The sequence below is a fragment of the Strix uralensis genome, chromosome 4 (assembly GCF_047716275.1).
Source record: "Strix uralensis isolate ZFMK-TIS-50842 chromosome 4, bStrUra1, whole genome shotgun sequence".
Taxonomy (NCBI): Eukaryota; Metazoa; Chordata; class Aves; order Strigiformes; family Strigidae; genus Strix; species Strix uralensis.
Genome location: NC_133975.1, coordinates 90,579,633 through 90,595,089, shown reverse-complemented (window position 1 = coordinate 90,595,089; position 15,457 = coordinate 90,579,633). Strand labels below are relative to the sequence as shown.

At 41.8% G+C, this 15,457-nt stretch overlaps 1 protein-coding gene across 3 annotated transcripts in view; it reads left to right on the top strand.

Annotated features, from left to right (window-relative positions):
• The window catches only part of LOC141943117 (transmembrane protein 263-like), a 242,063-nt gene that overhangs the window by 32,526 nt on the left and 194,080 nt on the right, over positions 1-15,457 (top strand). Inside the window, exon 1 of one of the 3 annotated variants that reach the window (XM_074867788.1) lies at positions 6,038-6,174. The exons of 1 other annotated variant lie outside the window; for it this stretch is intronic. In XM_074867788.1, coding sequence (XP_074723889.1) covers positions 6,169-6,174 — 6 coding nt within the window. In that variant the 5' untranslated portion in view covers positions 6,038-6,168. Of the gene's footprint in view, positions 1-6,037; positions 6,175-6,324; positions 6,642-15,457 lie in introns of those variants that run through there. One more of the 3 variants, XM_074867789.1, reaches the window with a different exon arrangement.

Sequence of the window (15,457 nt, the reverse complement as noted above, 5' to 3'; positions counted from 1 at the left end):
TTTCATTCTGTTCTTCGTAAGGCTTAAGACATACAGCTATACCAGAGACATCGTCTGGGCTGCAGAGTCTCCATCCTCCCTATTATTACCAAATGATGCAGCATCAGAGTTCAGTCATGAGTATGTTTTAATGCACATTACCCTTACCCTTATTATGAAGTATTTTATTAAACAGATCTGTTCTATAGCATATTGAAAAGACATCAGCTGAAAAATATTTCCTTATTTTTAGATTTCAAATGCTCTCAAATCTTGCTGTTGCTTGCATTAATTTGTGCAGCAGTACTGTTGTAAGTATCCATTTTTAATAGTCTACAGTCACCAAATCTGCTTTAAACATGAGGAGTGTAAGAGATTATTTAGAAACGTCAAAATCTCTTCCTTCCCATCTGAAAAACCCAGAAGTCATATGCATGAAGCTAGACAATAAAATATAAAATCCAGCTATAACTAATTTCAGAAACTATTAATAAATCTCCTAGTGTTACCATCCCCTAAACAGGCATTCAAGAATACGCTGGTCACTTCGCTACACTTGATTCCATTCCCCTTCTTGATACCTCTCCTTTCCTGATAAAAAAGACTTTCTTCTGCCATGGGGAAACGATGGCTTGCCTTTACTTCATGCAACACCGAGACATTCTTTTGCTTTTAAACATACCTGTACACCTCGCACCTAACACTAAAATGCCATGTGAAACACTGAAATCTGCACAGAGGAAAAACCGTTATTGCATGTGAGCTTTTGGCATACCAAATTCTTCACCTTGAGTGCCATGGGCTCCTCTCAGGAGAGGGCAGGTAGAGACCTGTGGACATCTGAATGCTCCTTTCTACAGCTATGAATCATGGCCTCCAGTGACATGGCTGAATCACAAGATTGTCTATGCTTTTCTTGTTATACCATTAGGATTTATTGATGTTTTAAAGGGGACAAGTATTTAAAAGGAGTCAGTTCCTGAATCAGGCTGTTACCAGTCCAGGATGTAGGAGACTATGTGATGCTCCGTGCTCTAGCACAAATGTTTTCTGTGGCATCTGATACCTCATTCAGATTCCAATGTATGGTGGTGTTTAGTCACCTTTATGCCTTCAGAAATCTGAACTTCATTCTCAGAGGGAATTTTATGAATTCTCTGCTGAGTTGGAGTGTTCTCCAATATCCAGCTACCCAATGCAGCAAGTACCTCCTCACCTTCCAGGGATGTTGTAAGGGTGAAGTTGGGAGAGAGAGAATCAAATGCTGCTGTACTGACAGCTATATAAGCCTATAAAAACCACAGATTCAGGGTATTGACCTCAATACACAAGTCCTTCATCAAGATGAAGCATGAGGAAAGGTTACTGCTTACATTTTTGCAAAGTTGTGCTAATTGGTTTTCTGGGTGTTCTTGGGATGCTTGATAAGGCCAGTGGCCAATTTATTTTGTCAAGGTAAGGGAGAATGTTTTGATCTGGAACAGAGAGGTCTGTAGGAGTTGTAAATGCTACAGTCATTACTAATCAGCAGCTTCATTGTCTGGAAATAACTTCCTTTCTACCAGGACCCTTTAGCACATGAGCCAACTACTGCCACCATATCGTGACTACCTGTTACAATGAATTATTACTGTTTATCGTTTTCCTGTCTTATATCACATGGTACTTGCATTTCTTTGCTGCTGCATTATCCTTTTCAACAGCAGGCAATGTGAAGGCTGTTCAAATGTCACACAGGGCAAGTACGTGACATAGGAAACTAGGAATGAAAAGAGCATGGAGGTAAACAGGGGTAACAAGACAGGCAATTCTGTTTTATGGTGCCAGCCACCTGCACTCAGGTGGCTAGTATGGAAACGTGAAATAGAACCTCGCAGCAATCTAATTTGGTATCAATTATCTCTATTTTAATGCTTCAGTCCACCTGAATGCTTTACAATGATCACTAATTATCTCCGTATGTTAAAATACACGTAAGGGAAAGCTCTGTCATTGTAGGGGTGAGTTTTGGAATCTCAGTTGTTGATCAGACTCTTATCTCCAAGCCAGTGTCTGGTCCTCAGCATAGGAAAAAGGTGCTGAAATCTCATCTCCTGAAGTTAACATGTGTGACAGGGAGATGCCATTATGTTATGCTGTATCTGAGGAGTGTGCTTTCTAGCCTACACAGCAAAAATTATGCCCAAGTATCACACACACACACACACAAAGAATGATAACTGTCCTGGTCTGAGGGAGTGGCAGGAGATTTTGGTAGCAGGGGAGGGGGCTACAGCAATGGCCCCTGTGAGAAGCTTCTCAAAGCTCCCTCGGCTCCAAGTTGGACCCGCCTCTAGCCAAGGCCAAGCCGATTCGCTGCGCCTCTGTGATAACGTATTTAAGAAGGGGAACCTGGGAGGAGTTGTAGGAGTTGTGAGGAGAACATCTGTGTGAACACCAAAGTCACTGGAAGAAAGGAGAAGAAGCGGGGGGAGGTGTGCTGGAGCAGAGACTCCCCTGTACCCCGTGGTGAGACGGCAGGGCCGCCCCCCCTGACACCATGGGGGAGCAGACATTGGTCTGCAGCCTATGGGGCCCCATGCCGGGACAGGTGACTGCACCTGAGTCTGGGACCCCATGGGAAGAAGGTCCTGCTGTTGTAGTTGAGTGCTGGGAGGACTGCAACATGTGGGGGGGACCCATATGCCCGTGGGAGTGACTCATGTTGGAGCTGGTTTGTGGAGGACTGTCTCCTGTGAGAGAGAGGGGGACCGTGCTGGAACAGGGGAGGAATGCCAGAAGTCTCCCCCCCCAACCCGAGGAGGAAGAAGCAGCAGGACTGATTGCACCCCCCATCCCTGCCCCCTGTGCCGCTGAGAGGGAGGAGGTAGAGATATTGGGAGCAAAGCTGAGCCCAGAAAGAAGGGAGGGATGGGGGAAGGTGTTTTTAAGATATGGTAACACTTCTCATGGCCCTACTCTCTCTGTTAAGTGGTGTTGTTGTTAGTGTCTGTATTAAATTTATGTTCTTTTTTTTCCTTCCCCTAATGAATCTGTCTTTTGCCTGTGCCTTAAAGGATGAGGTCATCCCTCCTTGTCCTTAGCTCAAGCTCCTGGGTCTTTTGCTTTCCTCCTTCTCAGTGCTGGAGGGGAAGACGGGAGTGAGCAGCATCTTTGCTTACTTTCCACTTTCCAGCGCTGGCGGGGGAAGGGGGAAGTGAGTGGCTGCGTGGTGCTCAGTTGCCCCCTGAGCTCAAACCACAATAACTTTTATGAAGCTGTATTTCTTTTTCTTGTAAAAAGTTGTTTAGGAATGTACTGTGACCAAATCTGAAGGTCAAAATATTTTTTCACTTGTTTCAACACCTTGAAGAAAATCATAAGTGAACCATGCTTTAGTCATTTAAGATGTTTGAGGTCCTCAGCCTTCACTGAAAATTGTGGGTAGGTAAATCTCCTAGAGTGGTCTGTTCTTCAGGAAAGCTGGGAAGGGAATTTCTGCATTATAAAGACATCACTTTTAATTTACAAACAGTAGAGTTTAACCATGGAAACATCTACACTAGCCTTTTTGCTTTGATAAAGACACACTTTTGGGATGAATCTCACCAGAGCAGGCTTGGAGTGTGTTAACTGGATTAAATCCTTTTGGGTGAAACTAAATTGGAAAAACTTATTCCAGGTGCATAGTCGTTACAGTCGTTAACGGGCATTCAGTCTAAAGTATTAGAGCTTGTTCAAACCAATCACCCCCTGAAATATGTATAATAAGGACATAGCGTCCTCAGCACCATTTCACTGATCAAAGTCATACCCTGTGAGCCACACTGTCTGCTAGTGTGTATGTAGCCTGTGTTGTGTAATTTTTTGATAGGGAATATTTTTGGTAGCTGCTGAAATAGTTTCAGGAATAAAGGACTTTCTGTGCCTAGCATAGATTTGTCTATCATCCAGAATATTCTGATTTTTTCAGCTGGAACCTTCTTTGAATGTTCTACAGACATCACAAACATGACAACCTGATGTTGTTTAAAAGATCGCGCATATTTTATTTTAGGGGCTTAAGAACTTCCTGAGAAATCATGTTATGTTCATCTGAAATTTTGAATTTTCAATGTAGAAAGCTGCATTATTTTGAACTTCAATAGAATGACTCATTTTACCTTGATGAACGAAAAGGTAATTTACTCTTTAACCCTTGATAGTTTAGGCAATATTGTTTTATTAGGACTAGGGCTATAATTTACATGTTAAACTCAACACAAACATGATATGAACTTCTTTCTACGCACCATATCTGACTAGAACATAAATATGGACTTCTATTATGCAATTAAAAATCTAGGACAATCATCTAATTCTACTAATACTATTGACAAGATTATTTGATATAAATTCTGTTATATAGTGTGTTGAGGAGAGGATTTATATTTTGGTTATGTTATTACAGTTAATATATATAATACATAGGGTGATTATCTCACACACACATAGTAGGTGTGCTTATGTATGCACACAACTATATATGTGCATGTCTGTAGAAATTAGTGTGGTCTGTGAAACCTTCCCTGAATTCACTGGTTTCCACTACTGGTCTTTTGAGAAGATCCACATGCTTGAAGAGAAGTATGTGTATATGTGCAGAAGAAATTGTAAATTCTGCTGTAAGAATCTGTGCCAGGAAAGGGTTGAAGGTTACCTCCTCTGAGAAGTGATCCAGGAAATGATTTAAGGCACTGCTGTGTTGTGAGAAGCAAAGGAAAAGGGTCTCTGTAGTTGTCAGCCCGTGTGGGGTGAGGAAATGACTCTGTTTGGTGTCCTTCAAGAGCTTCCTATTTAATGAAAAATGAAAACTAGTCTTAGGGTACCACTCTACCTCTACTCTCCAAGGAGATTCTGCAGATTAGAAGAGACAGTAAGAAACAAAAAAAATTAACTTTTCTTCCACTGTGCACGGAGAGAAGGCATTTCTAGCCTTTAAGCTAGCACATTTTTCCTTTTATGGTTTCTGACTAAATACGGCCCACTGTACTGAAGAATGATTTAGCACATGGCTGCTGAGGGCACATTCTTTAGAGAAAAAATTGCAGTTTCTCAGTCAAGGGGTAAAAAAAAGGAACAAAAGCAATCTTTCTTCTTTTGGATTCAACCACTTGTCAAGTTGTAGTTATGTTCTCGACATATTAACTCTGCATTCACCTGTGGAATAACACTAAATTGAACTCTCATCACCATCATCTGCTTACTGTTGGTTTATCTCCCAATTCCAAGAATCGTTACTTCAAACCACCCTTCTTTTTGTTTTGCTTTGTCTGGCTTCACTCATTGCATCAAACCATTCCTTAGCAGGAAACACCCTTCTATCCACGCACCTGATTGTGCCTGATGATAGTTTTAAAGCAATATGTAAAAACTTTACATGCCAAAGACTGTTTCCAGATTCTATCTTTGCGACTGAACAGCACAGCCTCACTTGTAGCAGCAGCAGCAGGCACAGCCCTATCCTGCAGGTTGGAGACATGCTACATTAGCCGAGGATAACGTGAGAAGAGGGCCAGAAAGCCCCAGTCCCTCCTAGTCACTCAGCACTTGACTGGAATTGATTAAGTGATGGCAAGTGTACAGCGAGGACAGAGAACAGGCTCCTCATCTTGGCCAGACACTTGTTTGAGTATGGCTGGGTCAATTCATCTCCCTTTGCTGCATTCCCATCAGGTGTACAATGGAAATTTGAAGTGGTGACTATGTTACAGTTTGTAAAACACCTGAACATCAAACATCAGGAAGCGTTTTTTACTAGTGTGGCTGGTAGGGTTTCTCGATGCAGGCTGCCCGGTGGCCTGGCTTCCTCGGAACTTCTCGGCTCTGAATCTCTCGGAGCATTACTGAAAATCCGCCGCAATCTGCCGCCGCCTCCCCCAGCAGGACGAGGTCTCAGCGCTTGGATTTACCGCCGAGAGAAAGCGCCGGGCCGGCAGCTGCCCCCGCCAAGATGGCGGCCCCTGACCCCCGCGCTTCCTCTTCCGGCCGGGGTTGCCATGGCGCTGCCCCCCTCGGCCCACCCCACCCCCCCCCCTCCTCCCGCCGGTGTGTGTTTACATCGGGCAGGAGGAGCCGGAGCCCCAGCGCCGGGGGAGACGGGCACGTAGCCGGCGGTCGCCCGCCCTCCTTCCTTCCAACCCCGCCGGGCGGTGCTCCGGGAGAGGCGGCATGAAGGTGATGCTGGCGGCTGTCACCGGGGGGGGGGGGGTGTCCCGCCGGCGGGGATCGGCTGGGCCGCGGCGGCGCCCGGTAGCTGGGGGTGAGGGGCAGGGGCCGGGGCGGTGTAACGGGGCTGGGCCCGAGGCGGTGACCAGCGGCGGGAGGTGGTGGCCGTTCGCTCTCGTATCGAAGTACAACTTCCAGAAGCTTCTGACTTCGTGAGGGATGCGGTGCCGCTTCTTGGAACCGTCTCCCGAGAAAGATTTCCCCCCTTCGCTCCATTAAAACCAGGATCGTTCCCTGCGGCGCCGCGACGGGAAGGGAGCAGCGTGGGAGCCGGGGCAAGCTGCCCGCGCCCGCTCCCCTTCTGGGCTCGTGTATGTGCAGAGGAATTGTCCTACTTTCCCCGTGCTGCTTCCCTCATGCACAGCATCGTGTAGGCAGCTTCGCTCCCCCGGCAGCCGAGGGGTTTCGTGGTTTTGGTATGTATGCTACCGGGAGGAGCTCCGGCGCTCCCCTGGCTGCTTCTCTTCCAGGCCCTTCCGAGAGCATGGAGGAGACCGTCGCCTTTCTCCTTAGTTTGCTGTGGAAAACTATTATGATAGAAACAGGCTTTCCCAAGCCGGCTGGTAGCTTGGGCACTGAGGCTGGCTGGGCTGTAATAGTAGTAATACACTAACTCTCAGTTGAGAGGTTGTGTTGGTTAGGAGTCAGCAGGGCTGTGGTATTGTTTTTCTTCCCGTTACGTTCTTGTCGTGTCTCTTTAATTTGCAGGTGTATGACTTCTGAAACGGTTCCCTCTCGTTAGTCAGGAGGCACACCAGGCATCCTCTGTCTCCTGAATTTGTCTAACAGTAAAAAAAGAAATAAAATTACTGCTCAGCTAGATTGTAAGCTCTTTGAGGCAGAAACTGCATGTAGCTATGCTCTGTACCTGTCGTGATGGAGAAACTTGGCTCAGGCCTTCCTCTGAGCCAAGTAAGTATGTGTTAGAAGTTCCCCAGCTTGTGCAGGTTTTGGGGTCTGGGCAGTGCATGTGTGTTAGTCACTCAGGTTAACGATCATCTCTCAACTATCTGTGTCTGCACAGCTGAACGATGAAAGAAGAGGGACCAACATCCAAGTACATGAAATAAATATATATATAAAGAATGTTTTCTTCTTTGGAGTATTGTTTTTCTGTTTTGCATTTGTTCAAAGCCTGATAGTAAAGAGTAATTTTTTTGTTCTTTCTCTCTGAATGCTTGTTAGTTCAGATAGTGTGGGATAACAAAAAGTATGTATGAGGCAGTTATTGGTAAGTGGGTGAGTTGTTGACTTATACTGCAAAACAAAAACTGGCTGAACAGTACATCCAGCTTGAGGCCAAAACTGAAAAGATTTCCTTCAGCTTCTGGTTTGTTGCATGCAGAGTAAACAGCTGGTTATTCTTGCTAAGCCTATTACTTCTGCTGAATTCCTCTTTTGCCCCACTAGAGTGGGGAGAGCTTGTGGCTATTTTAGATGGGCTCACTCAAAATACAGCAGGATGTGAGTGGATTCCTCTTCTGATTGCAAGGAAAATGTATGGGGTTTTGGGGAGAGTATTTTCTTCTTTTTTAACCAATCCTTTATCATGTAAGCACTGTGTAGAGCTCTTCAGTATAGAAGGGTTCACAGCTTTCTCTCTGACAGTTTCTTTCACTGTATATTTCTTCCCATATATGCTACCTTTGGCTGTAGCAGTTGCCTCAGTTTCCTCTGTGTAAGATCATTGCAGATGCATGATTTAAAGTCTTAAGCCAGGGGCAGGGATAATTACATTTTTAATTAACAAGTGGAATGCATCAAAGTGTGCAGATTTTTACCCCTTAAAAGTAGTGGAGGAAGGGAGAAGCAAGGGGGAGGGAGGTGTGTTTGTGGTGTGGGAGTTGGATCTGAATCCCGTTTAGGCACCTGCTCACAAATAGCTCAGTGTGACTTTAAAACTAAGTTGTTGATCATTGCAGGGAATACATGAGAAGCAAGCTTTTTGAAAAGACATCTTACCTATTTCTCCCCTATATGTCTTGGGGAAATACATTTGAGTGTATGTGTTTTTAACAGTACTGGTTTTGAGCCTCACTGATGCTGGTTAACCGGTTGCTGAGAAGGCAGAGCCATCAGAGTAAAACAAGTTAATGCTAGTGCGTATAGAGATGGTCTGCCTACTTATGGGAGGGAAGAAGCAGTGAAGTAAGTGGTAACGTCAGGGGAGTTCTGCTGTGGAAGTGATGCTTTCAGGATCCATCACTAATGGCAAAAAAATGTTGCTGAGGAAACTAAAGCTTGATGTATGTTATTTTAAAGTCAAATAACATAAGTATCCTATTAAAAAGGTAGAGTGAAATAAAGTAATGTGACAAAGTCATGCTTTAAAGCTTGAGGTGTTGGAAGTTGGATTGGATTCAAGATAGTCTCTACATGTACTTTGCTTCTATTTCCATCTCTTTCAAGCAGTGGCAGTGCTGAAAGATGGTATGTCTGGGCACTTTTAGGCTATGCAAAATATAAAACTGATTAAAGCTGCTATTTCTTTCACTACAGGACAGGAATGAGGCAATCGGCTTGAAAGTGGACCATTCCTATGTGTAGGAATAAATAAGTGATACGTTTTGAATACACCAAGAGCATTTGCTTCCTTCGGGGCAGATTATCTTGATGGCAAGGAAATACACCTTTTCAGGCTGCTTTAGGAGCCTGGCTGACAGGTCTGTCAGGTGGGGAGGGCAGTTTCATTCATTAGGGCTGTGGAGAATTGGGGGGAAATGACCAAATCCCCACCCGTCCATCACACTGTCAGCCACCAATTGCTGTCCCACAGTGTAGTGTGTTTCCAGCATTCTTCTGTTGTGGCTAAACGCTGGATTTCTCAGGTCTTAGGTAGCACTGGAAATGTGCTTGTGTCCTTGCAAACAGAACTTCTTTGTGCCTTATCTTCAACCAGTGAATGAATTGGGGCATTAGTATGGTCCCTGTTGGCTGCCTGGTACAGTTGCTGCTGCAGTGACTGCTGCTGTCAGTGCTCTAACTTAAATCCAAAATCAGACGAATGAAGGGCATTGAGAGTGTCAGGTTGTATTGAAGTTCTTGTTTGGGAAAGCAAGCTCAAGATGTGATTTCAGTTAATTAGCTGCTCCCCTTTTTATTGAATTGAAGTGATTCTCCAAAGTAGAATGAGAGCTGATGGTGCCTTGGCATGTGCTCACGTTTAAGGTATGTATTTTGGGATAAGACAGGTGTCACAAATGTGACATTTTCCTTTGAGAAACTAGTAGCTATATTTAAGAGAATGAATGTGAACTTACTGCCTGTAGTTGTTCTGTTTTTCTGACTGCTTCCGATACTTGATGTTGGCAGATGAATCCTAGAGATCAGAAAAAGGCAAGGTATTTTGAAGATGAAGCATCAAAAGTTATGGAAAGCCTAAGTAAATATTTCTCTTGCTTGTATTTACAGACAGCTCTGGTTTCGAAGGATGTCATGGATTGTCGTGTCAAAACTTGATATATATGTAACTTTTTTTCTACATGTCTCTGATCCTGTTTAGCAGGGCTCTTGACTGTTGATATGAAAAGTACTTGGGAAAGGAACAGCTTATAAAAAGGAGAAGAGACAAAAGGTATTTCTTTCTGTGGAGTATATAGTCATCTTTATTTTTTTTATTTCCTGGCTTCTGGTCCTACATTTGTTATAAGAAGCAGGAGGAGAGTGAATGTAAGTGATAGAGTTAAGAGGGAACATGGATTGTATATTCTGTAGATAATTCTGACAAATATTTGCCTATGATTGGTCACATCCGGTTTTCTTTATTGGTGAGCTACCTTACAAACTTTCTGGTGGTTTTCTTTTCCCAGTGTTCGAGCTGAATTTCAGAGAGGTGGGAAGAGGTTACGTGCCTTCAGAGATCTGGGCAAGGTACATGCTTACATTGGTGAGGGCAGCAGTAGAGCTCTTAAGCAATTTCTTCAAAAGAAATGTTGCTGGCTGAACTTATTGGAAGTCACGGAAGTGGCTTGTGCTTGTGTTAGCAAATCTTACGATCTTAACGCTGCCTAAGGTTTAGTGCAATTCTTGGGCAATTCCTTTCAATCTAAAAAAATCATTGTGGAGAAGAGCTTGTGCACCTTGCAGATCCTCAAAAGTTAAAGGCAGCTATTACCAAAAACTGTTGCTACCAGAATGAATTTTTACTTCTAAGTTGTGTTGCTTGCATTCATAGTGATCAAGTGTTTTCTCTATCCGATGGCTGTTTAGTTGCTGAGTGAAGTAACTCTGGTTGCAATCTTGTATGCAGCAAGTTGTGATCAATCTTACACTTCTCACAGTTAGTTTGGAAGAAAATGAGATCTCTATGAAGCCTGAAATAAAAGCTGGCAGTGCTTCTGGCTGTCAAGTTTAAGGCATGCAGGCTAGGTGTGAATTTGGAGAGCATGATAGTACCAGAAGATGTAGTGTTTGTTCTGCAGAGTAAAGTAAATATTTTATTTGAAATATTTCTCCTTTAAAATGCTACAACAATAAATGCATAGAACAACAAGCAACACTGATCTAAAAGAGCTCTGATCTGAGTTCAGGAGTTCATTTGTAAGGAAGGAAATACTTAACTACCTAGCCATTGACAAAATCAGTTTAAAATTTGTGTGATAAATCATATTGCAATCTCACAGCTAATTCAGAAATGTTTGATGCTTTGCAGAAAATGCATTTTGAAACTCCTAATGAAATAAGGAAACAGAAATAAGTTGTGGATTGAGTAAAATGCTTTAACCTCAATTTCTATCATTTAAAATTACTTTTGGAGCTTTTGGAACAACTTTTTAACTTCACGTGTATTATTATATTTTTGTCTAATTTAAAAAAATGAAGTTAAGATTTTGGCAAGACAATTTGTGGTTCAAACTGTTCCAGTGATGCCTCTTGTGACTCTCTTTTGGGGGAGAATGATCATATTCTTCAAGCTGGACACATCATTATCTACTTTGAATTAAAGTTTTATTGTAGAAATTACTATGTTCTAGCTGTAAGAGCCCTTGAAAAAATTAGTTAAATTTCAACTCATTAAAGCTAAAACAGTAGTTGTGTATTTTTAAGGAAATAAATGCATGGAAGTCAGGTAATTCAAGTAGGCCATATGAAACCACTGTTATAGAATACTGCTTAATGCATCCTTCCATGAGTGTTTGGTTTTGGTTGGTGGGGGTTTGTTTGGTTTGTTTTTTTTGTTTTGCATTTTTAAATCATGACCCTACTGAGGATAATGAAAAGGGTACTACTTTTTAAGTCTCTAGCATGGTTAAGAAAATCATAGGCCGATACTATTAAGCAAAGGGCTTCTCATTTTTATTTCAGACAAATTTCTCATGCTGTCTGCAGCTTTCTAGAGTGGTACTTCTTTCTGCAGAGTGCATTATATCATTTCTTTAGTCTGAGTGAAACTGGCATTAATCATTAAATCCACCTGTCAAGCACCAGGCTGGAGAAAATACATTTATACTATGTTTCTTAATTGTAGTTATGTAGAAAGTGCAATAAAACTGGAGGTCATTAAGTCTTATTATTGCTTACTTTTGGTTCACCTGCTCGGCTGAGTGATTTTTATTTATTTTTTTTTTTTTTCCTCTGAAGTCTTTGTTGACAGGCAGTGAATGACAGGGTGTAGGAAGGCTGCTTCCCACTGAAATCACCTAAATCAGTGAATGGTCAGTTATCAATAGTTGATTGATAATTGATATTTTTGAGGTATTGTTGTTGGTAATTATTTAATTGCTTTCAGATTGGTTTGCTGTGATGCAGGGTCATGCTTCCATCCTGCATTATTCTGTGTTATACTCCTTTCTGTTTCAGAGTCTGTTAGGTGTTTCTCTAATGGTTGTTTTTCCTATATATTATCCTGCCCCCAACTTTAACCATTGCTAATGTTTGAGTTGCGCTGTGCAGTGAGAGTTTGCCTTCATGTGACTTCTTTTTTACAAACAAATGCACTTCAGCATAATTAGTTTTTGAATATAAACAGTGTTCTGGACAAGGCATAGCCTTCCTTGTGGAGGGAGTAGTTTAAACTAGAATTGATAGCAGCCTCTTTCAGGGTCCCTTTTCAGCCTTTACACTGCTGCGTGGTATCCTTTTGATAATTACGCTGGTTAACCTGCTCGGACTGAGGAGCGTTCTCTTTGGGACAGGTCAGTACATGGTCAAATCAAGTGTGGTTTGGTTTGTTTTTGGAAAAACACTCTTTCTTTCTGTGCTAACATTGATTTAGTAGGTAAAATTCAGATGGAAAATAAGTGGTCGATAAAGACAAAATTCAATACAATAATTAGTTCAAAATCCTGAACTGTCTGCACTACCACTGAGCAGACTGTACTGGCTTTTTGCTCTATAAATGGTGTTATCTGCCCCATATAATGTGTGAATATGAAAAGTGTAACCCAGACTGTTTACTGGCTTGCTGAATGGAGAATAGATTGTGGAGTCATTAGTGCTGTTGAAAAGTTATTTATGCCAAGTAAACCCTAATTAGGATTACTCACAGTACAAAGTTGTTTTATTGCTGTAGTTAATAGGATTTGACTCTTCTGCTGCTAACAACAGAACTCAGACTTGATTTGGAATTTGCAACATTAAAACTTGCTCTTGTTGCCCCTCTCCTCCAGTCATGTTGTCAAGACAAAATCAAGTGTTAAAATTGTAGCTTCCCTAATGTGTTTGTCCAAATGCAAGTAGTCTAAGCAGCTTTTCTCGTTCTTTCTTACAGTGTACCTTGAACAAAGTGCTATAATTTTACACTACTGTCATCCTCAGCATTTCTATTTCTGTACTTTCCTTTAGTGTTCTAGGGGATTTATAACTGCAACTCAAATTCCCCTTGGGCTGAAACCTGGCACAGAAGCTCTCATTATGAGCAAACCTTGTTTTGCAAAATTAAAAGCAAAGCATCCATCAAGAGGCTTTCTTAAACCTACAGGAAAGCAAAAAAAAAAAAAAAAAGTTTATGGTTGCAGATCAATTTTTTTCACTCTGCAGGAAAAATCCAGCCAACTTTGGAAAACCCTAAGGTGTGGGTGTGTAGTCAGTAACGATGGCAGATTCAGTGGAATGCTTCTATTACATTTATAAAATTTAAATTGAAAGTCTTAATTCCCCAATATGCTGAAAATTCATTGCTGAAGTAAATGCTGCAGCTGCAACAGATACCTGCCTAACAAAGCTATGGTGATAATTTTAAACTTGTTTCCATGTCTGAGCGTCATTATCTGAGCAGTAGTGTATAAGGAGATGGCTGGGTACTTCACGTGCTAGCTGAAGTTACATACCTGTAGACCCTCAGCTCCCTGGAAAAGGAGTCGTCATATTGGACTACCTACCCAGTGTCTGCTTGTTTAAAATAATTTTTTTTAAACAAACAATTTCCTTGTTTTCTGTAGGAATTGAGGCTTTATGTAATTGTGTAGAAGCAGAAAGAACATTCTGAGCAACAAGTCACTTTCAGATATGGAAGATGGAATAATTTCATTTGATTAAACATGAAATATCGAAGATAAATTCTGAGAAACTTCATAACAATGATTGGATAGAGGAGAGATCCCAAGTTAGCACTGTCATTAATGACGTCGTTGGAAAGCCTGGTGGTCAGCCTCGTTATTACTGGATCTGACAAGCCCTTTGGCATTTGCACACATTCAGCCCAGTCATATGTATCATCTCTCACCCGTTTGGAGAAAGTGAACATAGGATGAGAAGAGCTGGGGTTTTTGTGGTTTTAGGAAGGGGCAAAGTATGCAAATGTGCAGGGAATTGTGTGGTTTTTAGTCTTGTGGGCATGCAATAGGCATTCTTTAAACATAATACAAAAATAGTCAATGCTTTCACCAAGATACTTAAAAAATATGATTGTAGTTTCCCAGAACACTTAACAAACTGTCCTGTGCTTGGGGATTAGTTCACTTCTTTCTTCCCACAGACCCGCTGAGTATTGTAGTTCCTTAGGGGTGCATCTACCCTTTGTAATTATCAGTTGAGATGTATTTGATGCTATATAAAAAAATTTGTTGAACCAGTGCTGGGAAAGCTTACAAGTGAAACCACAGATGTCAAGGGGTGAAGCCTGTGCTGCCACTCATTTTCTTCTGCTAAATTGATTTATTGGAATTGTGCCTACATAGAATACCAGGTCTGACAGTCAGTGTTGGGCCAGACAGAGGACATGTGATTTAGGCTGGCAGTTGTAGATTTGCATAGAATGAAGTAGGTCTGACCTTGTGGGCTCTTAAGGAGAGGCTTTATGAGGAATGAGGCAGTTCTGAACAGTGAAAGAAGTGAGTTTCTAGGCTCGAGTCCAGAATGGAAATGAATGCGAAGATGAACGTCAGAAAGGAAAAAACTGGAGTAAAGTGCTCAGGAGCAAGAATGGAAATACGAAGGTCTAGGTCAGGAAATAAATACCTTTTTCACTTGAAAATGCAAAGGGAAAGTAGTAGCTAAAGCACCTGATTTTAGAATAGCTTCCAAAGGGTAGTGTCAGAACCAAGACACTAAACTGCTGCTGAAGTCATGACTGTGGGCTTTATATTCCTCCAGCTTCGGTTCTGCAAGCAGAAAATGATTGCTGATAGCATTCAGTATAATGGAGAAGAGTATTAATGTGGGTTTTCTTTTGGTTTTGCTTGTGTGGGATTTTTTTAAGAATACTATGTTTCTAAGCGTTGAGTAGGAATGGCAGTAAGGAACAGAATTGTAAGATATGTGCTCTCCTTGGTTGGGAACAGCAGTGAAGTGTCTTCCTATTAGTAGTCATAAACTGAAGGAAACTTGAAGTTATTTGCCCCAAAATCATTCCATTTCAGTAATAATTTTTCACAGGATGTGTTCTTTTTTTGATTCCCTTCCCTCTGCCTTGTCGCTATTGTTGGCCTTTGCTTTGGGGTTTTATTTTTTGCTATTCATTAGCCTAATCCTGGTTCAGTGAACAGTCAATTGACAAACTCTACTTCAGTTTAGCATTACTTTAATTACAGTATATAGTCTTAAGTACAAAAGTAGAGTGATGGTGGTTGTGAAGAGTAGGGTTTTTTGGTTGTTTCAAGATGGTCTGTAGGGACTTTTAGAAAGCTTAGCTATTTCCAGTGTTGACTTACCTGTTGGGGCATTTGCAGTGACAGTCTCGTGTTGCTGTTAACTTATGTACAAAATAGGCCGATAATGGTTGCCTAGTGTTGGGATTGCTCCTACACTGTGTGAGTTTTTTGAATACTTAATACTCTGCTGAGACTGAGATAGT